Raw genomic sequence first — 24,726 nt, 5'->3', positions numbered from 1 at the left:
AGCTTACCCGTGACAGGCTGGGAAGCAGAGGTCCCCTCTCCGCCAACATTTGGAGCCGGGGCGAAGCCACCAGCTCCCAAGTTCTCCTCCTCCTCCATGCGCTTGGGCTCGGTGCTTGGCGCCCTTGCCAGGGACACCCCTCGGGGCGGCGTGGTCGATGGGGGCAGCGTGTTGGGAGTAGCCCTCTGTGGCTCCTCCTGCTGCTGCTCTCCTCCTGCATACACGGCAAGGTCAGCACCAAAGCATCATACCCCTGACACATGTCGACGAGGGGTGAGTGAGGAACTTACGCTGGGGGCTGCGCCGGGGGCTGCTGTTCGGGCTGCTCAACACTACCAGTGGCACCCTTGAAGTACCAGCCGGGGGATGGCCGCCCGCCGAGGCCTTGGCCCTCTTCACCCTCTGGGCCAGCGTCTCCGCCCCCTGCAAATATGAAAACAAGTCAAGATAAACGGTGTAGATTGAGGAGATAGAGATGACGGGAAAGAGCAAGGTACTTACTCGTCGTCCACCTCCTCCTCTGTTGCCTTCCTCTTCCTCCTCGGGCTGAGGGATCTGAAGTCGAAAGTGACCCCCGCGTCGGCGTCTGCCAGAGGAGGGGAGGAGGGCGGAGTCTGCGCGCTTGGACGAAGAGGAAGCAATACCTTCTTCTTCGCCACCGCAACCTTCACCACCTTCTTCGCCGCCGCGGCCCTCGTCTGACGCGCGGACTCCTCAGGGGACTTTGGCCGCCGCGCGGCCTTGACGGGCCGCACCGGCTCGCCAGAAGTGGCCCGCCGCATGGACTCGCCCTCTCCCCGTGGCCGGAGGATCAATAACCCCGGCCTCCTCCGACGACGACTCGTCGGCCACATCCTCAACCAGAGGAGCCTCAGTGCCAGCACTGCTAGCTTCCCCAGCGGCCGCTGCCCACCGGGCGAGCTCCTCCTCCTCCGCGGCCGTCGCAGCTTTGTCCTCCACACCACCAGCGCTGCCGGCCTCCTCGGCAAGTTGTGCCTCCATCGCCCTGGCGGTGTTGACATATCCCTCGTGCAGAGTGTCGAAGAACTGCTGCACCTGGATGTCCTCCGGCTCGATCCAGCTCGGGTCAGGGCCATGCGTGTTGCAGTCCGGCATCATGGCGATGATGTCGGTCCGGCGCGAATTATTGCACAGCGGGACCACTCCTGCCAGCAACTTGAACAAAGGCCCCTTGACGACCTTGCCAGCCTTCGCGGCGGCCCTCGCAACCTTGCCGGTCCGCTCGACCTCGCCGTCGCAGCCCACATCGAGCTGGAAGAGTCACTGGCAGAAATGGGCGTGCCCCATCACTGTGAAATTGTGGTCGAGGCTGGGGCGAAGCCGCATGATGTCGGCGGGGTTCGTGAAAAGCCAGGCCGGCCTCCCCTTGTTGTGAAGTAGAGCGATCCGGCGGCGGATGAAGTCCGCCCCGATCATCTCAAGGGTGAGCCCGGCCTCGGTGAGCCGAAGGATCCTGGTGGTGGCAATCGTGAGCTTCTCGTCGTCAGCATCAACATCGCTCTAATCGCTTCTGCGGACCGGCGGCGCCCGGCAAACCTCGCAGAACGCCGGCGGGTCCTTCTCTTCAACCCAGCACCACCGGCCCCGCCATTCTTCCGACCTCTTCTTCATGGCGCCCTCCGGGTACACCCCCTTGGACCTTGGGATCCAGGTGATGCAACCGGAAATGGCGCCCCCCGTTTGGATCCGAGGGAAGAAGTAGTGGCGGAAAAGCGCCGTGTTGGGGTGCACCCCGGCGAAACCTTCACAGAGGTGCGCGAAAAGGGTCATGCACGCCACAACATTCGGGGTAAAATCCAAGAGGCGGAAGCCAAAGGTGTGCATGATGTCGCTGAAGAAATCGGAGAAGGGAGGACAAAGCTCGCAGGAGAAATAATCGACGAAAAAAGGGTACCGATTTGGGGCAGCCTCGGCGCAGTTGGCGGGGATGACGCGCGTGGCTGGATGCCCCGTCTTCTCTCCCCCCGTCTTCACCCCCCACAGGGGCTTGAAGGCGTCCCGGAGCTCTAATACGTCGACCGTCAAGGGGAAGTACGCGAGCTGCGTCCGCTACACCGCCAGCACACTCTCCGGCGGCTCCGTCGCCCCGACATCCTTGGCCAATCCCTTGCCCTTGGTGGATTTAGGTGCCATGGCGGATGGGGGAGCAAGAGGAACGGAAGACGGCGGAGACGCAGCGGCGGCAAGCAAGGGTGAAAGTTTAGGGAGGAAGCAAGGGGGCGGCGGCTCTGAGATTGAAGAAGACGCAGGGAAGGGGATAAAGTGAGCAGCGCACCCGCGGTTATTCCTTTTTACGGGGAAGGCGCGGGCCGCCTCCTTTCCCATTTACTGCAACGTGACGCATGCGTGCAGGAACCGCCTCACGCATGCCGCCCATGATACACATGATCCTCCACGACGCGCATTCAACGCAGGTCATGGGGAAGCGCAGCGGACGAAGAGTTACTGCGGTGAAAATCCGCCCCACCTGCCTGCGCACCGTTCTGGGCCTGGTGAGACAACGTGTCGCGCTTATGTGTGGCCCAGGCCCGGGGGCTCCTGTCGGTGTACAAAAGTAGGGGCTCTCCTTTTGACCCCTTTACTTGTGCACGGGCAGTCAGAGCCACATGCCATGGCCACACGCAGCAGGGCAAAGGAAGGAAGCCGGAGAAAAGCCGAAGTACAAGGCAAACAAGACAATACCAAGCCCAAGAACACAAAGAAGCAGAGAGGCAAAGCAGGTTCCCCCGGCAAGACCCTTGCCGGGGCGGCTCATCCTCACCAACAGAGTGAGCCACCCTCGAGCCCGCGGGTTCCAACTCAACCAAACACGTTGGAACTAGGGCTCGGGAGGCACCTCCATGGTAGCATGCAGATCTTTGTGAAGACAAGGAATATTCAAGATCACATGAGGATTAAAAGACAATGATCCTCGGCAAGATCCTTGCCGAGGAGAGCCACAAGACCCCTGGCAAGACCCTTGCCGGGGACGACAGCGCGCCACGGCAAGACCCTTGTCGGGCCACCCGGCAAGGCCCTCACCGAGGGCGCCAGCGGGGCCACTGCCAGGCCCGCACCAGCCAAGTCTCCACCACTGTTCGCATGCAGCTGCCAGCCCAATCAGCTAGGAAGGCACTTGCGTGGCAACATGCAGCTTCCAGGCCAACTCAACACACGCCTGCGTGGCGGCATGTAGATCTTCGTGAAGGCTCCACCACCACGCCACCTCAGCTGCCTACCTGCCTACATGGCACCACATGCATCGCTGGCCAGGGCGCGTGTCGAAGCAAGGAGGAGCGGCGATGGACGGGACGGGCCTCGTTCCCATCCCCAATAAAGCAAGGGGACACCTAAGCGATCCATTAAATGCATCTTGTCCTGTAATATGAGCGATAAGCTTGCGGCACTGTAGGCCTTTCCACCTCCTGTGTGCCACTGTGGCAACCCCTTTCGACTATAAAAGGAGGCCCGTGGCATACTGGAGGGGGATTCGGCTCTTTTGAACTACACAGCCACCGTAGCTAGTTCGAGGGCTCAAGAACACTCAATACATCCACTAAAGCAGGACTAGGGTTTTACGCATCCTCGTGGCCCGAACCTAGGTAAACGATCCTTGTGCTGACTACTAATCCTACTCTTCTTGCAACCCTATGCCCCGCCAACCGTAGTAGTGATTCTTGTGATCCCATAGGTGTCATTCCACACCGACATATATATTATCATAAGACTTCTCGTGGGAACATAACAGTTCATCACATCAATGAAGTATAAATCATAAACTTTCTTGAAAACTAACAAACTATGTTCTCAGCACTACTAGAAAAAGGCTTACTAGTGGCGCACCAGTTTTGCCTACTAATGGCACACTACTGGTGCGCCACTAGCACCACGCCACTAGAATATTTTAGTAATGGCGCACCACAGGTGCGCCATTAGTATCCCACAGGTGCGCCATTAGTAACTGGTATACTAATGGCGCACCAGATGGAAGTGCGCCATTAGTAGCATTTAAAAAAAAATCGGTTTTTTCTTAATCTCAGGTCACTATTTCACATATGAGATATCCAACACATATATATACAACAAGCATCCATATAACAATCATATCCAACACACAAGTTTCATCATATATACATACATAGCCAACACATAGTTCCATCGTTACATATTACAAAAAGTTTCACATTGTTCATCCAACATCGTTATCCATCCAACACCATATTACAAAAGTTTCACATAGTTTAGTTCTCATTGTTCTTCTCCTTCTCCTTCCTCAGCCTGATGTGCCAAGAGCGGCGAGGCGGTGGAGGCAGCTGTGGGATGTAGTCTTCTACCACAATTGGCGTGGTCATGTCGCCCAGCTGTGGGATCGCCGGCGCCACCACCGGTGCGTGGTCATTGTCAGGAACCACCACCATCGCGAGGCCACCTTCAGGCAGGACGGGCACGACCATCGCTAGGTCATCCTCAGCCACCACCATCTCTTGCCCATGGTCAGCCACCACCATCTCTTGCCCATGGTCAGCCACCACCATCTCTTGCCCTTGGTCAGCCACCACCAGCGCTAGGTCATCCTCAGCCTGATGCCCATCGTCATCCTGCAGCGGCCCACTCTGCTCCTCTTCTCCCCCACTCCAGTCCGGATCATCCTTCTTGCTGTCTTTGCTGCTGCTAGAATCGCTGCTGCTTTCGCTAAAGCCAGAATCGCTGTTGCTTTTGCTACAACCATAATCGCTGCTGCTTTGGCTGTAGCCAGTGTCGCTGCTGCTGCTCCCATTGCCTGTCCAAATGCAACAATGGCCGTTAACAATCGATGTGAGACAAAGCCAAATGTAGAGGAATAAGAAGAGGCAGAACACACTGGCATCTTCGTCGTCAGTGTAGCGCATGCGACACATAGTCGTGTTGAAAACCTTCACGATGAGCATTGTGGCGTCATCGTCGTACCTGAAGAGAAGAAAGTACCCGGTCCGTAGGTCGTAGGCACTGTAGAACTTCTCCCAGCCACGGCACAGGTACATGTGGCCCTCCTCGATCACCAACTCCACGTCCCACAGCCTGCGAACCCCGCTGCCGGCCTGTCGGAGCTTCACATTATGTGGCGGATCTTCACCCAGCATGTTCATAAAAGTGTCAGGCAGCCTCTGCAATTTGGGACAAGGAGTGATGTAGCAAACAACAGAGTTATCATAATGAGATGGGTGAAGGGGAGATCTCTTGTTTTATATACCTGCCTCGTGGCTGATACTGAAGTCCCAAGTATGATACTGAAGAACTCGAAAGCATCCAACTCGTAGTCCGGTGAGGCAGAGCGGCGGTGGCTGCTTCCCCCCATCTCTGATAAGCAGCAGAAGAGACCAATTAGTACCAGGATTATACATCGACTAATTATACATCTGACCCAATTTATAAAACATGCGATGTATTCCACAATACAAAGAACAACTACCATTAATAGGTTGTTGTTTAGAAGGTTTCCCACATGTGTATCAGAGAACAAACATATGATCTAAGGTGAAACATTAGTGCCATGGTTAGTGGTAATTGGTAAATGCTATTTCTTTCTTTAGTCGATTTCATTTGCCTTGGTCTGAGAAAAAAATGCTACAGTTAGGAAATGCAAACATCAGATTAGAAATTATGTAGAATAGATAATCAACTTTGTTGATTCCTAATAATAGACTTATTGATTGACATTTAGGATCAAAATGCAACCAATGAAAAAAGAAAACAGAGGATCAGAGACAAGCCATGTCTTGCATTGTTTCTATTTTTGTGTTTACGGAAGTACCTAATGGTATTTTTATGATGTTTTGCAGCTGGTGAAAACGTATGAAATTGCATTGTTTTGCAGCTGGTGAAAGAAGCACCTAATTGCATTAACACATGTCCAGTTCCAATAGAAATCTTGGGGTACATTCATGCTTGAGACCCATAACAGGAGCTTACTAGCATTAACACATGCATTAACACATGCATCAAGCACCAGCTGCATTGTTTTGCAGCTGGTGAAAGAAGCACCTAAACTACAATACCTTATATGTAAGCAGTGCAAAAGGAGATGAAGAAGATATCAGTTGCTAAACCCGACAGCAATTGTTACACCGCTTTAATATCTGTCAACACTTTCTAGTAGCAACTAACAACCTGTATCATCACATAAGGTTTGCCCTATTGAAGTTTTGCACGATTTGGAATATATAACAGTTAATGATGTAATATGGCAATGAAGCAATTGCATTAAAAAAATAAGACATGTGGAAGAGTGGACATTGTACCTGTCAAGGGAGAGGATTGCTCTGCGACACCACCACTTCTCAAACTTGGCCTTCACAACACACTACATAGACAGATGTAAACTAAAATATGAATTCCTTTGCACTGGGATCATAAAACAAAATATTTAGAACTGAATCATATAGTAATTAATCACAATCTACAGGGCTGCTGCACTCTAATCTTTGCAAAAGAACAAAAAAATAACATTGTTTTAACCTAAACAGAAGTGCCAAATACTAAACAATGACCATTGTTGTTATACTAGTGAACTATCTGCTAGAGATTCTACACCCATACTGAAAGCAATGTACGAGGCTACGAGCTGCCACCTTTTTGGCGCACCAGGGAGCTGGAGTGGCTGGAGGTCGAGCTGGGCTGCTAGACGTCGACGGGGTGGATCTCGACTGCGAGGGAGTCAGTCGATGGTGATGGAGTCGGCGCTGGACAGGTGGGAGGGAATGGGGAATGGTGGAGAGAGGGAGGAAGGAGGAAGGAGGAGAGGTACCTGGTCGCCGGAGGGGTCGGGGTCGGGGTCGGCGAAGGGGTCGCGGTCGGGATCCGATTTCTTCTGGGTCCTCGCTCGCCGCGGTCGAAGGAGAGCAGGGGCCGGTGGCGGAGCACGGCAGGGGCAGGCGGGATGGGCGCGTCGGGGCGGACGGAGGGGGCGGAGCAAGGGGGCGGCGGCGGCGGCGTGCAGGCGCGGCGGACGGAGGGGGCGGAGCAAGGGGGCGGCGGCGTACGGTTGGGGTCGAGTGGGGGATCTGGCGAGGGAGGGAGGGAGAGGCCACGCACAGTGCGAGGGGAACAAGTGGAGTGGGTTAGCAATGGCGCACCTCCCCCTAGTGCGCCATAAGTACGTCGATTCTAATGGCGCACCGCCCCCTGGTGCGCCATTAGAATTTTGTTTTAATTACTAGCCCGACTGCTCAGGTTATATTTCCACCTAACCCTATCTCCATCAGAACACGCCCACTAGCCCGACTGGTCAGCACGCAGCACACACACTAGGAGGTCGTGGGTTCGATTCCCAGGCTCCCAAATTTTTGTTTCTATGCATTTAAAATGCTGTTTGATATTTATTTGTGTTTAAATATGTTCAAACTTGTTTAAATCATAACAGTAATATTTTTTATAAAAACAGTAATAATTTTTATAAAAAATGCATTTAAAATGCTGTTTGATATTTATTTGTGTTTAAATATGTTGAAACTTGTTTAAATCATAACAGTAATATTTTTTTATAAAAACAGTAATAATTTTTATAAAAACAGGGTGCGGGGGAGAGGGTGCGGGGGGTGCTCGGCGGCGGTGGAGCGGGGGAGGGTGCGGTGGGTCGTCGGGGGTTGCGGGGGGTGCTCTGTCCTTGTCGTTACCGGTGTAGGATTCCATCGTTACCCCGGAGTTCTGATAACCATCGCTCTTCATGTCCTTGTCCTCGGTGTAGAATGTGTAGCTGTTGAATGCGAGGCGGAGGTTGCGGCGCGCGCGGGAGAGGGCGAGGTTGGTGTCGGCCCTGCGGCGCTGCTCCGGGGAGAGTGGGGTGGGGTCGGAGGGGAGGATGGGGAGAGGGAGGCGGCGGGGGCGCGGATTGGGAGCGGACGGAGAGGAACTGGCGTGGGGGAGAGGGACGAAGGGGAACTGGCGAGGGAGAGGGAGGAATTAGCTATAGCATTCATTTGTGACGGTGGAGCAGGCCGGAGAGGGTGCAGGGGGTCGTCGGCGGCGGTGGAGCGGGCCGGGGAGGGTGCGGTGGGTCATCGGCGGCGGTGGAGCAGGGGAGCTAGGGTGCGGTGGGTCGTCGGCGGCGGTGGAGCGGGGGAGGGTGCGGTGGGTCGTCGGTGGCGGTGGAGCAAGGAAGGGTGCGGTGGGTCGTCGGCGGCGGTGGAGCGTGGGAGGGTGCGGGGGGTCGGCGGCGGCGCCCGGTGGAGCGGGGTAGAGGGTGCGGGGGGTGCTCGGCGGCGAGGGGGGCCGGATCTGGCGAGGTGGGATAGCGATCGAGATGGAGGGGGATCGCTAGTAATGGTGCACTGTTCCCTGGTGTGCCATTAGTAGTTTTGCAAAAAATAAAAAATAAAAAAATATAGTAGTGGCGCACTATGTGGCTAGTGCGCCATTACTAGTTAGAACTAGTAATGGCGCACTGTGTCCTGGTGCGCCATTAGTATGTTTGGAAAAAAAATTTGTTACTAATGGCGCACCGTTTGTCTGGTGCGCCATTAGTGTCTTTCACACTAATGGCGCACCAGCACATGGTGCGTCATTGCTATATAGCAATGGCGCACCACATGTCTGGTGCGCCATTAGTGGCCATTCCATCTATAGCCCTTTTCCTAGTAGTGCAGTCAACAAAGCAATTACAATTAATCATATTTTCGGGAGGGGTCTCATGTACGAGCTTTTGTTTAGTAATTACATATACTCAACTATCATTTAATCTTCTATGATTGTTGACACTCACGACATATATAGAGCAAAAGTTTTAGTCAGACACAGAGAAAGACAGGGGCTTATAGTTTTGCTTCCCAACTCATTTATCGCAATGGCAATGCAACAATAATAACTCATGATCACTCATATCCAACTAGATATATATGCTTAGATCTTTCCCCACCACATGATGCTTGCAAAGGAGAAAAATAAAAAGGAATAGAGGAGAACACTATTGACTCTTGCATGAAAAGTAAATACATAAAGGTAAAAGATAGACCCTTCGCACAGGAAAGCAGAGCTTGTCATGCGCTTTTTGTTTTTTGGATGTGCAAGCTCTTAATGCAAAGGAACGTCACTTTGTATTGCCCCTTGTGATAGCAACCTTTTTTATGCAGTTCGTCGCTTTTATTTCTTTATCATCACAAGATCGCACAAAGCTTATTTTCCCCTGCAATAACAGATCAAACATATTTAAAAGCATTTTTTATTGCTTTATGCACCGATGACAACTTACTTGAAGGATCTTATTCAATCCATAGGTAGACATAGTGGACTCTCATGACATGAAACTAGGTTTAAGAGTTTTTGGATGGACTAGTAGTATCTCTACTTGGTGCAGATTTTTTGGCTAGCAAAGATATTGAGAAAGCACCACATGTTGGAGGGTCTATGAAAATATAACTTCTATGTGAATATAAGCAACCATAACTCATTACGTTGTCTTCCTTGTCCAACGTCAACAATTTGACATAGAATACTTAATGGGGGCTCACAATCATAAAAGATGTCCAAGATAGTATATTTATATGTGAACCTTCTCTTCTCTTATTAATTCTTTCATGAATTGCATCATTGACCAAGGCTATGTTTGTTAACTTTCAATAAATTTTACCACTTATACTTTCTTGTATGTGATGTCATTACTTTCCATAAGATTAGCATATGATATTTGCCATTATTTTAATTGCTAAGATTGAAACATAAAAGTAAAGAAGCAAAACTCAAACTACTGTTTATTATATAACTCTCAACTCGATTACATAGATAGGTAGATCACGAAACTAGCACTCGAAAATAGATCATACCAGACTTTTATTCTACTAAATCACGAAATAACAAAGGATCGAACTAAGATAGGTAAAGACAAAAAAGTGATGGTGATACGATACCGGGGCACCTCCCCCAAGCTTGGCACAAGCCAAGGGGAGTGCCCATACCCATGTACTCAAGCTTCTTTCTTCGATGATGATGGTGGAATATTCTTGGCGATGATGTCCCTAAGGATGTGATTTTCCTCTTCAAGCTTATTGACTTGGTGCTTAAGATCCACAATTTCCTTCCGGAGCTTCCAGGTGACAGTTAACGCACCATCCACCCAAGGGTGTTTCCTGACTGAAGGATATGAAACAACACTTTTATTCAGGTTATGATAAGAAACAAATTTAGTGTTGGGAGGTTTAATCATGTCCAATAAGCTCGATCCCCCGTATTCCACGTGCATGTCCCTGGGATGTGGTCGAGAAGTTTCTTCATGCTTGATGGAATCCAACCTCTTTAAATCACCTTCAACCTCCTCATTGATTGACCACCCATGGTGATCATCATCATCATGCGCTCTTGGATTTGCAGCACCGTGAGAGATATGGCTCTCTCCAACCGAGTCTTGAGATGACATACCTTCAGATATGTCAGAAAATAGCACGAAACAGGAACATAGGAGGTTTCTGCGATACGGTGGTCAAAACATCCGGGAGTATATATAAAGAATTTTTACCTTACAAAACAAGTATTCTAGAAGAAAATGGTGTCAGGAAGGAACATGAGGGGCCCACAAGCCACCAGGGCGTGCCTAGGTGCCTTTTGGGCGCCTGGCATGTCCCCTCGGCTGTTCCTTATTTTATTATTTTTTTCTAATATTCCAAAACTGATAGAAAGTATTTTTATGGAACTTCTGGAGTCGGTTTACTTACCGTATCACATAACTATTCCTTTCCAGGGTTCTGCAGTGTTCTGGAAGGTCTCTCTTGTGTGTTCCTCTAGTGTCATGGTTTGAATAATGTTGGTTTGAACATTAATATGTGTACCTGAGATATAATGCTTAATTATTTGTCCATTGACCACCCTCAGATTAGTGCCTTCGGAGTTGTTGATCTTAATAGCCCCGGAATGATAAACTTCTTCAATGATATATGGTCATTCCCATTTAGAGGGAAGTTTTCCTGCAAAGAATCTAAAAATGAGAGTTGTACAATAGAACATACTCACCCACTTTGAATTCCCGTTTTTGAATACTTTTATCATGCCATCTTTTAACCTTTTCTTTAAACAATTTGGCATTTTCATATGATTGGGTTCTCCACTCATCTAACGAGCTAATATCAAATAACCTCTTCTCACCAGCAAGTTTGAAATCATAATTAATTTCTTTAATTGCCCAATATGCTTTATGTTCTAGCTCAAGAGGTAAATGACATGCTTTTCCATAAACCATTTTACAGGGAGACATACACATAGGATCACTGGTACAGCGAGGTGCTATACAAACGGTTTTTAACCCCTTCCCGCGACGGTGTTTGAAACCGTCACCAAGTGAGTGACGGCGATAGGGGGGTCCTTCCCACTCGACCTAGAAACCGTCGGGGATAGGGAGCCTCGATGCATATATAGTACTCGCTACTCGTTTGTGCTGGCATTGCCATCGTAGTCAGTATTCTGTAGTGCTACCTTTATGATGCGCGACCCATCACAAATAGTTCACGATTATAGAAGTAGACAATCACACACATTTACTTTTCCTCGACTGTGTGCGAATCGATGTAAGAACGCACACAGTTGTCGCTATAAAACTGTATGCAAAGCTTGAATACATCCCACACGATTCATCCGTCGTACCTGCGTCGGATGATCGACCTATGCAGGCGTTCTTCTATGACCAAATGTTTGCGATGCGCACAACATCACAAACAGTCCATAATTGTGAAGCGTGTGATAAGGTGACTATCGCAAACATTTAATAAGAAAGAACTGTGTGCGATGCTGTTGTTAATCGCACACGTTTTTTCTTGGTTGATCGTGTGTGCCGTAGAGATTGATCGCACACGTAGTGGATCCTAGAAACGTGTCTGATCTCCATGTCTATCGCAGACATTTCTCTTTCGCAAACCGTGTGCCGTGTAATCCCTAATTAATCGCTAATTTAAAAATCACATGTTTTGAATTTGAAAGTAGGCAATCACTTATTTCATATCCAACCATGTTTACTACAAATATAGGTTCAACCACGAATGCATAATTCGATGCACAGGTACATATACTGAAGAACTACAGAAGCACCAAGTAAAGAATGATGAACCACATTTGTACTAAAGACTGTAAAGAGAGAGGCGAAAGACATTCTGGTTGCTGGAGAAGGTGAAGCGGAATGCCCATATTGTGCCCTCTCCATGCGTAACGCGCGCATGACTCTAGGCCAACCCCTTGTGATGGCTGCTCGTCCATCCTTCATTGTCTTCATTAGGACTTCTCGATGCTCATTGTAGTCTGGATGAAATACTTTAACCTTCATTGTGTGTCCATCAATCATGTACTTTGCGAGGTAAACTTGAGTGAACTGCTTCAGGAACCACTGCGAACGAAAAAGATTCAGACATTGTTGTCTAACAACTCATTATGGGCAGTAAAAAGAGAAGGCTGCGGAGTTTGTAGTTACCATCCTACAGGTCACTGCTGTGTTGGATAGAGCATAAACAAATAATTTGCTTGCCACCATTCGTATCTTTTTGCTAATAATTCTTATCAGTTTCCTCACTTGATGCTTGTTCATGAATATCTCATTGCCCCATACGCAAAAAGGGTTGATGCGTGCATCCTTGCCAAGGGCATATGTACCTACAAGTAACAAGTCAATATTAGAAGCTAAGAAGTGTCCAGGCTTGGATCTATATGCACTACATTATGGAACGACGGGGGGAGTACAAGCCGAGGGATGAAACTAACCTCGGCGGAAAGTGGTGGCCACTCCCGTTGTTGTCCTGCATAAGTAGTGGAAAGGCATGATAAGTACAGCAACCTTAACATCAAACAAATATATCAAACGTAAACAACATCATCTCCAAATGATAGCTTGAATGTGTTGGTTTCAACATGTTGTTAAAGCAGATATAAAATGGAAGGCAATGTTACCGACAACAGGCTTAACAGCCATCAAATATTGCCATTCAAACTGGTATTGTTGAAAATGAATAGAACGTAGGTAATTCTTAAACATCACATTGGATAAATGTGTAAAACTGAAATAAAGGGCATGCGTTAACTACACCAGGCATAATTAGAACCAAATATAGCTGTTCAAACTGGTATTGATGGAGTCGAGTGGCACAGTTCCGACTTGCACATAATGAACATCACATTGTGAATGACTGAAATAAACAAGGCATAAATGATCAGTATAACAACCAACTATAGCCATTGAAAACTGGACAGAGTCTCACTGCAACCAACTAACAAGCAAATACAGATAAACATGGCATATGCTTGAAAACTGGACCAATGCTCACTGCAACGAACCTAACAAGCAGATACAGATAAACATGGCATATGCTTGAAAACTGGACAAATGCTCACTGCAACCAACCTAACAACCAAATACAGATAAACAAGGCATCTGCTTGATAACTAGACAAATGCTCACTTCAACCAACCTAACAACCAAATACAAATAAACAAGGCATCTACTCACTATAAACAACCAAATATAGCCATAGGTGAAACTGAAGTGGACAATTCATACTTAAACATCACATAGTGTCGGTGCAACAAACCCTGGGTCTGTTGCCCAGACTGTGCACAGGCACGGGAACAAGATTACGGCACCGAACCAAGTCAAAGTACAAGAGATCAAGATCTTCAAAGAACCAACATGCAGATCAAGAGGACCAAGACCAAGCTAAGGAAGCAAGATGCCACCAGGAGAAAATCCCCCCTTGTCGGGCAGGCAAGCCTGGCAAGGACGGGGGCGCCCCTGGAAGAGAACCTCCAAGACTCCCCGGCAGGGCCTGCCGGGACTCGCGGACACAGAGCCACCTCACCAAGCCATTTCACCATGACCCACGATGTTGATCAATGCGGTGTCATGCCGCAAAGTGACTAAGTGGCAGCCATTCGCCACATGGCGGCCTCTTTCTATAGGAAATACCTACAGGCGACACCCGCCCTAAGACGTGTCAGCCGAACAGGCATGGAGCTAGCAAAACAGCCCGGCAAGGCTTGCCGGGCAAGAAACAATGTGACATTGAGCAGTGCATTTAATGCGCCCTGTCAGCCTGCAGAGTTAGGTATGATAGCACTGTTTGCAATCTTATCATGCATAATGACTGTTTTGCCATTGTGGTGACCCCTTAATCTATAAAAGGAGGCCCATGGATCCCATAGAAGGGGTTAGAAGGTTGAACACCCACACGCTCATACGCGCGTAGCCATTGTCGCCCCAAGGCGATCCTGCCGGGCAAGTGTACTGCGCTCCATCACCATTCTTCCACCATCAATCCACCAAAGTAGGAGTAGGGTTTTACGCCTCGTGGAGGCCCGAACGTGGGTAAAAACTTCCTGTGTGATTTATGCCATGCTGCCCCACGTTCTTCTGCTCTTTGTACAACGTGACATCCCCCCTGCCGAACCAGCAAGGGACCTTGGGTCCCATAGGTGGTCGTGGTTTCCCATGACATCTTTGGCGCGCCAGGTAGGGGGGTCACTTCCATGAACCTCAAAGCGTGTGCAGCGTGTCATCTTCATCGCTGTCGTCATCTTCGACGGCGCCAACGACCATGGCGCCCAAGAAGAAGGCGGGCGCTTTAGCTCACTCGTCCACCTCGAAGGCTCCGTTGCCCGCAGCCACCAATGCCACGGGGGATGCGGAGGTGTGCGAGAATGTGGACGCCGCTAGGGATGTGGTCGGAGCAGGCGGCCCCGTCACCACTTCCCGTGCGGCCAAAGCGGAAGCCAGAGACGCCGGAGGAGAGCAGCATCAACTACACCTCGGTGGCCATGCTCCACGAGGTACGGGTGAAGGGGTTACTCCATGCACACTCCTTCCTCTCGCCGATGGGCACAGCCACAGCGGTGGCGCTCGGTCCGGGGCGAATCGTCGTCCTCCGGCTGCCCCCGCCGCGGGAGCGACCGCAGCGCGCGCACCTCCCCCGGGGCGAGTCAACCAGGTCGCTACGCCCAACGGAGCCGCTAGCCCTCAAGCGCCTTCGCCGCATCACCATGCCATCCAGATGGCCGCCTCGCAGTAGCAGGGGCATGGTACTATCGCTGCTGGCACCGTCAGGAGCCGAGCGACGGCACGATCTACGTCTTCATCACCTATGCCAAGTACTGCTACGGAAGCCATGGCGCGGGCTCTGCTGCTGCTAAGGTTTCCGCCAGCGGCCGAGCAGATGGACGAGTGGCGCCACCATCCAGAGTCTGCTCGGGTTCGCCGAGGCTGGGGGCTCACAGCGAGCTGGCCCGCCACGGCCTCCGCAAGCAACAACGACGGCTCCCGCTGCTGGTCGTACCGAAGGGGCCACCCCCATGGTGCAGTCCCCGCCACGGCAACTAGTGCAGGCGCGACAGGATCAAGAACCTGATGACGTCTCGATGGTCTCTTCTGACCCTCGAGTGCGTCCAGGCCAACGGCTCACCCCGGAGGACAGTCGGAGGGGAGACGCGCGCATCATCATTGGGCGATGCCGCGGCGACCACCGTCGGGCCGATGGGTGCGATGCCCCGATGTTGACGAGCCTGCACTCGGGGTTGGTGGGTGCCTACCTTTCGAGGTCGGGTGCCCTGCCTTTACTCGTGAGCTGCGGCAAGTCCATTGGCCGTCCATTCGCACATTCAAGCCAGAGATACCCGAGAAGTATGATGGAAGGCTAAACCCGACAAAGTTTCTAAGCATCTACACCATCGTTGTTCGGGCTGCTGGGGGAAGAGATGAGAAGGTGTTTGCCAACTACTTCCCTTTGGCTCTCAAATCCAATGTGAGGTCCTGGCTGATGCACCTGCCGAAGAACTCCATTTCGTCATGGGCTGACCTGAGCCATGAGTTCATTGGCGCCTTCACTGGCGGCCATCAAGAACCAGGTCGGCCCAGCGATTGCAGCTTCTCCTACAGAAAGAAGAAGAGACTCTCTAGAAGTATTTGCAGAGATTCAGCAGAGTCCACAGGAACATCCCGAACATCCATCCAACGGCTGTGATTGCCGCCTTTCAGTCCAATGTGCGCAACCGAAGTATTCGTTCCAAGATGAACGTACGGTTGCCCAAGACTGTGAAAGAGCTCTACACCTTGGTGGACAACTGTGCTCGGATGGATGAAGCAAGGAGAAGAGGATTGCATCAATGTTGACTCAGAGGACGATGACGAATCCACGAGTTAGAAGAAGAGCAAGAAGCACAACAAGAGGCGCAAGGATAAGGTAGTGATGACTGTTGAAGGATCGGGTACACCTAGTACCGGCAAGAAGGCTAAAGCCAAAGTCGTCGGGAAGGAAGCTGCCACGTGCGCTGACTGTCGGGAAGTTGCGACTACCGAGAAGGCCGGGAAAGGCGATGGGCCGTACTGCAAAATTCATCGGACCAAGGGCCACAACCTTCAAGAGTGTTATCAAGTTGAGTAGCTCGTTAAGAGACAGAGAGCAAAATATGAGAAGCGTGATAAGGAAAAGGGTCAGAATGTCGCTGGCTGTAAGGGCCGAGGCGGTGAAGTAAATCGCCCCGGCAAACCCTTCCGGAACCAAGGAAAACCCGACAGGGGTCGAGAGAAGGAAGCTTGCAATGATGAGAGTGAAGGAAGGGATGAAGAGGAAACCGGTGAGCAGGAGTTCCAGAAGGGCACTGACGCCCTGTGCATTGACGGGGGTGCATCCCTGCACTCCTCTCACCGGCAACTCAAACAGTGGGCACGTGAGGTCAATGATGTGGAAGCAGCGCCAGAGGCCCGGAAACCACTCAAATGGTCATGCACACCCCTCATCTTTGACGAAGAGGATCATCATGACCATACCACCACGGCAGGATGTTTTCCATTGTTGGTCTCCCCAACAATTCGCAACCTCAAGGTCACGAAGATGTTTGTTGATGGCGGGGCCCGATTGAATCTGATTTCCCCAAAGGTCATCAACAAACTTCAAATAGCAGAGGATGAGTTGAAGGTCACTGACACGTTTCAAGGAGTTAATCCTGGAAGGAGTCATCCTAAGGAAAAGATCACGTTGCCTGTGACATTTGGAGGGGGCTGAACTATCGGACTGAGAAGATTGTGTTCGATGTGGTCGACCTCCCCTTGCCGTACAATGGGATCCTTGGATGCCCAGCCCTGGCTAAGTTCATGGCGTCATCCCACTATGCCTACAACACCTTGAAGATGCATGGGCCAGTAGGAGTCATTTCCATCCCATCAGATGAGAAGGACGCAATTATTTGCGTGGACAAGATGTACTGGGATACAGTCGCGACAGAGGCAGCGGCAGCAACAGTTCCCCCCAAGGAGGACAGAGGAAAGAGGAAGGATAGCAGGGATACTGGCAAGGAATCCGGGAAGCGTACCTCGGAGAGCGCTGCGCCTGATGATGACTTGCTGGAGAGTTCCAACAGCAAGAGATCCAAGGTTGTTGCACCACGAGTGAAGAAGGTCCCGCAGGGCTGGCTGGCGTTGATGATACCTTCACTATCAGCGCCACCCTTGATGACAAATAGGAAAGCGCACTCGTTGCCTTCTTGTGGGCGAATATCGATGTGCTTTCCTGGCTACCATCTGATATCCCCGGTGTTCCCCGGGAGGTAATCGAGCACCACCTAGCTGTCTGCCCACACGCCCGACCTGTCAAGTAGAAAGTTCGAAAGCAGTCCTTGGAGATGCAGCAGTTCATTACAAACATCAAGAAGCTTGAGGCAGCTTGTTTGGTTAGAGGAGTGGTACATCCAACATGGTTAGCAAATCCAGTGGTTGTTTGGAAGGTGTGACGCCCCCGATTCAATCGTACACTAATCATGCACGCAAACATGTACGATCAAGATCAGGGACTCACGGGAAGATATCACAACACAACTCTAAAAACATAAATAAGTCATCCAAGCATCATAATACAAGCCAGGGGCCTCGAGGGCTCGAATACAAGTGCTCGATCATAGACGAGTCAGCGGAAGCAACAATATCTTAGTATAGACATAAGTTAAGTTGCCATAAGATGGCCAGCACAAACTGGGATATAGATCGAAAGAGGCGCATGCCTCCTGCCTAGGATCCTCCTAAACTACTCCTGGTCGTCGTCAGTGGCCTGCACGTAGTAGTAGGCACCTCCAGTGTAGTAGGAGTCGTCATCGACGATGGCGTTTGGCTCCTGGGCTCCAGCATCTAGTTGCGACAACCAGGTAAAAGGAAAGGGGAGAAAGAGGGAGAAAGCAACCATGAGTACTCATCCAAAGTACTCACAAGCAAGGATCTACGCTACATATGCATGGGTATCTGTGTAAAGGGGCAATATCGGTGGACTGAACTGCAGAATGCCAGAATAAGAGGGGGATAGCTAGTGCTGTCGAAGACTATGCTTCTGGCAGCCTCCATCTTGCAGCATGTAGAAGAAAGTAGATGGTAAGTTCACCAAGTATCATCGCATAGCATAATCCTACCCGGCGATCCTCCCCTCGTCGCCCTGTGTGAGAGCGATCACCGGGTTATATGTGGCACTTGGAAGGGTGTGTTTTATTAAGTATCCGGTTCTAGTTGTCATAAGGTCAAGGTACAACTCCGGGTCGCCTGTTACCGTGGACACGGCTATTCGAATAGGTCAACTTCCCTGCAGGGGTGCACCACATTACCTGACACGCTCGATCCCTCTGGCCGGGCACACTTTCCTGGGTCATGTCCGGCTTCGGGAGATCAACACGTCGCAGCCCTACCTAGGCTCAACACAGAGGTCAGCACGCTGGTCTAAATCCTATGCGCGCAGGGGTCTGGGCCCATCGCCCATTGCACACTTGCACGTTGCGAACGCGGCCGGAAGCAGACCTAGGCCCCTTAATACAAGCGTGGGCTTACGGTCCAATGCGGCGCGCGGCGCTCAGTCTCTCACGTCAAAAAGAGCTTCGGCTGATACCACGACGCCGGTTGCCCATATCTTGTCCCACGTGGCGGTTAGTGCGTATAAGGTCAACGACCCAACTCAGATCAAATACCAAGATCTCGTTAAGCGTGTTATTATGAAGTAACCGCAGACGCCGACCAGGGTCGGCCCACCTCTCTCCTAGGTGGTCTCAACCTGCCCAGTCGCTCTGCCACAAAGTAACAGTTGGGGGCCGTCGGGAACTCAGGCCCACCACTACCTGGATGGAGCCACCTGTCCTTTCAGCCCCCACATCAGAATCACATGTGGGTACTCAACGAGCCGACCCGACTTTAGTCACCACCTGTATAGTATGTATGTATATATGTATATACCCGTGATCACCTCCCGAGTGATCACGGCCCGATAGTATAGCATGGCAGACGGACAAGAATGTAGGGCCACTGATGGATATTAGCATCTTATATTGAGCATTATTTAGGATTGCAGCTCAGGGTAACAACTGTAGCAACAATGACAGGCTATGCAGCAGAATAGGATTAACCGAAAGCAGTAACATGCTACACTACTCTAATGCAAGCAGTAGAGAGAAGGAATAGGCGATATCTGGTGATCAGGGGGGCTTGTGTGAAAGCTTTGATGCACAGGAAGAAGGGTCATCGGTGAGATAGTCGTACACAGTGGCATCAGCGCCGGTCTCGGGTTCTACCGGAGAAGAAGAGGGGGAAAGAAACAGTAAATACGAAGCAAACAAAGCATCATAAAATATAACAAGGTAATACGCGGTGCTAGGGGTGATCTAACGCAGGGATAGGTAATACCGGCGAAGGGGGAAAACATCCGGGAAAGTATTCCCGGTGTTTCGCGTTTTCGGACAGATGAACCGGAGGGGGGAAGTTCCATGTTCGCTTTGCTAGGGATGTGTGGCTGAAAAACGGACTGCGTATTCAGATTCATCTCGTCGTTCTAAGCAACTTTCATGTACAAAGTATTTTCATCCGAGATACAGTTTATTGTATATTATTTTTAAAAGTTTTATTCAATTTATGGATTTATTTATATTCCAAATTTAATCAGTAAGTACTTTTGTCACATAGTGCAGTGCCAGCCACAGTGTATGACAGGTGGGGTCAGGGTCAAAGTCAACAGTCCAACCAACAGTTTGGGTCAACGTTGACTGGGTCAACGTTGTCTGGTCAAACTGGCTGGTGGGACCCAACTGTCAAAGACATTGTAAATTAACAGTTTAATTAATTTAACAGATTAGGTGGGGGCACATGTCATTGACTTAGATATTTTTAATATGCTTTTAAATTAAATGGGTCCACATGTCATTTGGCGATACCTAATCACTAATTAGTATAATCTACATAAACTAAACTAACAGGCCGGCCACCACATGGCCATGCACAAAGGCACAAGGCCATGGCCACACACGGTACAGGAGGCCTGAATGTGCAAGCGGCCTCAACCAACAGCAGCAGCATCTATTGCAGTAGAAGAATCGATGGGTAGCAGCGACAAGAGGAGCAGCAGTAGCAGTGGCAAGTGCATAGGGCGGGAGCAGCAGCATAGCAGTAGCAATAGGCGGCAGCCGAAGCAGCAGCGCTAAGCAGCAGTAGCAATAGGCGGCAAAAGAGGAGCAGCGGCGATGGCTCGCAGGGGCGCGGCCTCGGGTGGCTGGGCGCGGGCACGGCGGGGCAAGCAGTGTCAGGCAGTGGCGCGAGGCCACGTTTGGGCAGGCGCTCGCGGGTGCGCGGGGAAGGAGCAGCAGAGGCGAGGAGCACCGCAGGCGGGAGCAGCGGCAACGCGATGGCCGCGGGCTCGGCAGGCAGGCACGGGCGCTGGCTGGGGAAGCGGGCGTGGCCTGGGCACGAACGGGGCGACCAGGGCGCGCGGGAGCGCAGACGGGCACGGGCAGGGGAGCCCAGTGTGCCCACGGTCGGAGGTGAGCGCGGGGTACAGAGGCGCGATGGCCGGGACGAGCGCGAGCTCGGGCAGCGGTGACGCACGTTGTCTACGGCAAGGAATCCACAAGAAATAAAAGGGGGAAAAGGGGGGAACGGACGGGGGGCTCACTGAAGGGCACAAGAAGGCCGGCGAAGGGCTAGGAGCAGCAGGGGCGCCGGGGTTGAGGAAGATCGCCGACAGCCAAGGCAGGAAGAAGTGCTTGATTCGCTCGATGCAAGGGCTCCTGTCTTGGTCCGTTGATCGTAGACGAAGCAGCGATGCGCGGCGGAGTGGATGGTCAAGCCCCTAGGCGCCTGGGTCGACAGTGGCCACGAGCTTCACGGCACTGCGGTCATGGTGCTTGCGGGCGGCTGTGGTGTGAACGCGGCACAGGAAGATGGGGCGAGAGAGGAAAGAGGATCGAGCTAGGGTTTGCTCCAGGGGGTCGAGGGTGCGTCCTTAACCACCCAGGGGATCGCGGGATGGCCGCCCTGCGTCCAGCGGCGCCATGGACGGCGTACAGGCGTCCACCTCGCCTCTGATGAACAGAGGAAAGGGAAGGAGCCGGGGTGGGCTGGACTTATTTTTGCTAAATGGGCCAGGGGTCCAGTAGCTTAGGTCCCTTTTTCATTTTACTACTATTTTCCATTTCCTTTTCTATTTAATTATTTAGCTACTGTTTTGTACTTTCTTTTCGCATCAAAATACTTTTGTAAAATATAAACCTTGCCATATAATTACTATGCATTATTTTGCACTGCCACATAAAAATTAATTTGGGTTCAAAATAATTTATTAAGTTTGAGTTTATATTTAAATGGGATAAAAAGGTGTTGTTGGTCCACTGTTTTAATACCCAGGGGAAATTTTGTATTTGAAAAAAATGTTAATTCTTTCATGAAAAATTGTTAGTGAATATTTGCAACCCACCAAACATTTTTGTTTTACCGTTTGAAGAAATGATAATTTGACTTTATTTTAAATTAGAATTTGAATCGGGTTTGAATCAACGCGAGATTAACTACAGTAATCGTGGTGACGTGGCATCATTAGTAGAGGGTTATTGTAGCTTAATTATCCGGACGTCACAATTCTCCTCCACTAAAAGAAATCTCGTCCCGAGATTTAAGAGGCGGGGGTAAAGGGGAAAGAATCGGTTACGAAATTCTAACGAGTCTTGTCGGTCTTGGTTGCTCTTCTCGAAGAGGTTGATCCATTACGTTGATGTCTTCATTTCTCTGCCCCAGGTCATCATGATGAAGTCGGCATCCTTTCTTCGGGAACTCTATCGTACTTACGAAAGAATAAAGGGGTATTCCGGGAGAACGGACCTCTGCAAGGTCGACTATCTGGTCGATAACATCGGGGAAGGTGGCAAAAGTATCTCTTGAATTGAAATTTAAGAAAATATCGAGAGCAAAGTAAGAAGGTGCAAAGTAGAAGTTTCAAGTGCATAGGCAATCGTTCGTTGCCTGATACGAAATGTGAAAGGGGTTTAGAGCAATGGGAATAAGTATTGCGTCTGATACCAGAATAGATCACTAGGCAGGTGGCCCGTGAACTTCATACGAAGTCAAGCTCTAGGAATAAATTTGGCGGCAGGGTGTACAGGGGAGTCAGGTTTCAATCCTGTGGAACTGTGGGTTATGGGCCCACCATGTGGTTTAAAGTAGAAAGGGGGCTGGCATCTTGGACAGTCACGATAGCAAGGCATGTCAGAGGGTAGCCTGTCAGTTATGTCGGCAACAACATCGATACCAAGGGCGAGGGACGAAGAGAACCATTCTCCTACTCGTTGAACGAGGCGGACCAATAGGCAAAGTTCTCGTCCATCGGTGGTTACCGGAATGTCATCAACAATAGTAACAGGGTCTTACCGACACGATTGTACACCTATGTGTTTACATAAGCAAGAGAATATTACTGCTTAGATCATATAGATCACAAGAAAGTTTAAACAAAACAATGGAAAGGAAAATGTGATCATCAGATTAAAAAGAACAATGGAAAGGAAAATGTGTTTAAACACATATTTCGGGGGTATATCCTTCACAAGGATAAGCGGAGCATGATATCCATGACAGGATAGAAAGTACAAAACCATTTAGGTAAGGAGGGAGGAATCTCATGATATTACCCATACAACGGTGTTGGGATAAATGCTAAAGAAAATTTAGCATTGTGCTTCAAATGCTCTTATTGAAAATCGGATTACCATAGACATGCTTCGAGATAGCATTGACATGGTCTTCAAGCAAAGGTCAGACTTTGGATACACAAAGGATCCGTCGGAAACAACTTATAGAATAAGTCTTACAATTTTCCTCATGGAAGAATGGATAACCTTGCTAAAAAGGAAACTATAATAATAGGTCCTCCGGTCAGGTGTGCTAGGCATGACATCACCTTACCGGGTCATATGAGGATCAATGTTATAACTCTTGAAAATATGTTCCAACCATCATATCTGACCGAGATCCAGATCTGATTGGTGCCAGGATGCCTCAGACTCAGGATGCCTGAGAAGAAAAGGTGCAACACAAATTGACGAGATGTCATTGTAAGATTCTCGGGAAATGAACTATGGAAGCGAGTTCCAAAACAAGAGTTCACCATTTAACCAAGGAGAGGACGAGGAGGTGGCTGATGGACTCAGCGACAATTCCTCAAGATTTCCGAAAGGATGGATTTCCACAACTATGTGAATAAGGAGATAACATTTGTCAGATCAGATGACATAATGAGGTATGCTCGAGGAAAACATACACAATTAAACATTGGTTGAAAGGTGCACCCAAAATATGGGGTTAGGTAGCATGATCAATGTTAGAATGGTGATTCAATAACCAATAGTCTAAGAATGAACTATCGACCATTAACTTCAAAGCAATAGGGTTGCTAGAAGTTTTAAATTCACACATCATAGTTCACTTGTCGTTTTTTGGCTAGAAACAACACGGGGACCAAGGAATGAATGGAGATGTCAAGAAGTATCACTTGTATCAAGAATTCTTAAGAGGTGGAGTAATCCTCATGACATTCTTGACATAAATGATGGTAATACTCCAAGGTAAAGAAGAACAAATGCTGGATAGCAAGGAACTCAAGGTATGACACAGAACACGAACAAGTTTGTGTTGGAGGGAAGGCAATAAAGTGGTCGATGACAACACAAATCATCGAGGGCAAGGATGGTATTTCTCATCATGAATTCAATTGATATGTTGGAAGAGCTCCGAATGCTGATGATGATCACGACACATTTGTCAAGAGATTTCATGAAGATTTAATCGACCGGCGATGACATCAAGTTAAAGGAATGATGAAGCGAAGTTTATTGGAACCATGGGTACGACACAAACTCGAAATCAAGTTTGTTGTTCGAGGTAAAACAATAAGACGAGGCAATCAACGTAAGCTTAGTTCATCATCAAAAGTTGTGCTCTGGGAGTAAGGACCAGGTAGCACAGTTAAAATCAACACGATAATGATATAGCCGAGCAGGCTAGGAATGACATTGAAAGATTATTAAACTCGTAAGCAATGAAAATTACTTAGAATTATTGAATCGGAGTGTGGAATCGATTCACTTATCGGTGTTCTCGAGTAACTAATAACTCAGAACCCGGGGGGGGGGGAAATCTGGAATCAGCAAGAATAATAGTTGATGAAGAACTCATAAGAAGTTATGTAGTTTCGTGATATTTTTGAGATAACAGAGGTAAAACTCAAAGGTAGACCAGGATAGTAACCGAACTAGATCGTTGACTTGCGATATCAGATACTTTAACCTTGTCAAAATAGACGAGGCACTCGGATGGTTTCCTTTCAGAAATATATTAAATAAAGTTAGCATGGTCGGAACCATTGCTATCAGGGATCCAAAATAACGACACCGGAAGAGTTAATCAAATGATTAAATATTTTGCAAGCAGCTTCCATGATAAGTTCCACATCAGTT

The 24,726-nt window shown here is 49.6% G+C and overlaps 1 protein-coding gene and 1 long non-coding RNA gene across 2 annotated transcripts; both read right to left on the bottom strand.

Moving 5' to 3' along the window:
• Positions 1–286: 286 nt before the first annotated feature.
• On the bottom strand, positions 287–5,335 carry LOC141027664 (uncharacterized). The gene is made up of 4 exons (XM_073504819.1): positions 5,231–5,335; positions 4,862–5,144; positions 4,358–4,780; positions 287–423 (listed from the first exon to the last, which is right to left on the bottom strand). The coding sequence occupies exons 1-4, from the start codon at positions 5,333–5,335 to the stop codon at positions 287–289; spliced, it is 948 nt and encodes a 315-aa protein (XP_073360920.1).
• Positions 5,336–11,945: 6,610 nt separating this feature from the next.
• LOC141039299 (uncharacterized) lies at positions 11,946–21,565 on the bottom strand. Its single transcript, XR_012200229.1, has 4 exons — positions 20,895–21,565; positions 12,706–12,740; positions 12,419–12,597; positions 11,946–12,334 (listed from the first exon to the last, which is right to left on the bottom strand). It is a non-coding gene; the product is annotated as an uncharacterized lncRNA (long non-coding RNA).
• Positions 21,566–24,726: the final 3,161 nt, after the last annotated feature.

The sequence above is a fragment of the Aegilops tauschii genome, chromosome 1 (genome assembly GCF_002575655.3).
Source record: "Aegilops tauschii subsp. strangulata cultivar AL8/78 chromosome 1, Aet v6.0, whole genome shotgun sequence".
NCBI lineage: Eukaryota > Viridiplantae > Streptophyta > Magnoliopsida > Poales > Poaceae > Aegilops > Aegilops tauschii.
Note: the sequence above shows the minus strand (reverse complement) of the source record. Positions and strands in the feature narration are given on the sequence as shown.

Excerpts from the sequence above, each read along its gene's own strand:
- LOC141027664 (XM_073504819.1), bottom strand. The coding sequence starts at position 5,335 with ATGGGGGGAAGCAGCCACCGCCGCTCTGCCTCACCGGACTACGAGTTG. Across the intron at positions 5,145-5,230 it reads CAGTATCAGCCACGAGGCAG|AGGCTGCCTGACACTTTTAT; the intron begins GTATATAAAACA and ends CCCAAATTGCAG. Across the intron at positions 4,781-4,861 it reads CACTGACGACGAAGATGCCA|GCAATGGGAGCAGCAGCAGC; the intron begins GTGTGTTCTGCC and ends GCATTTGGACAG.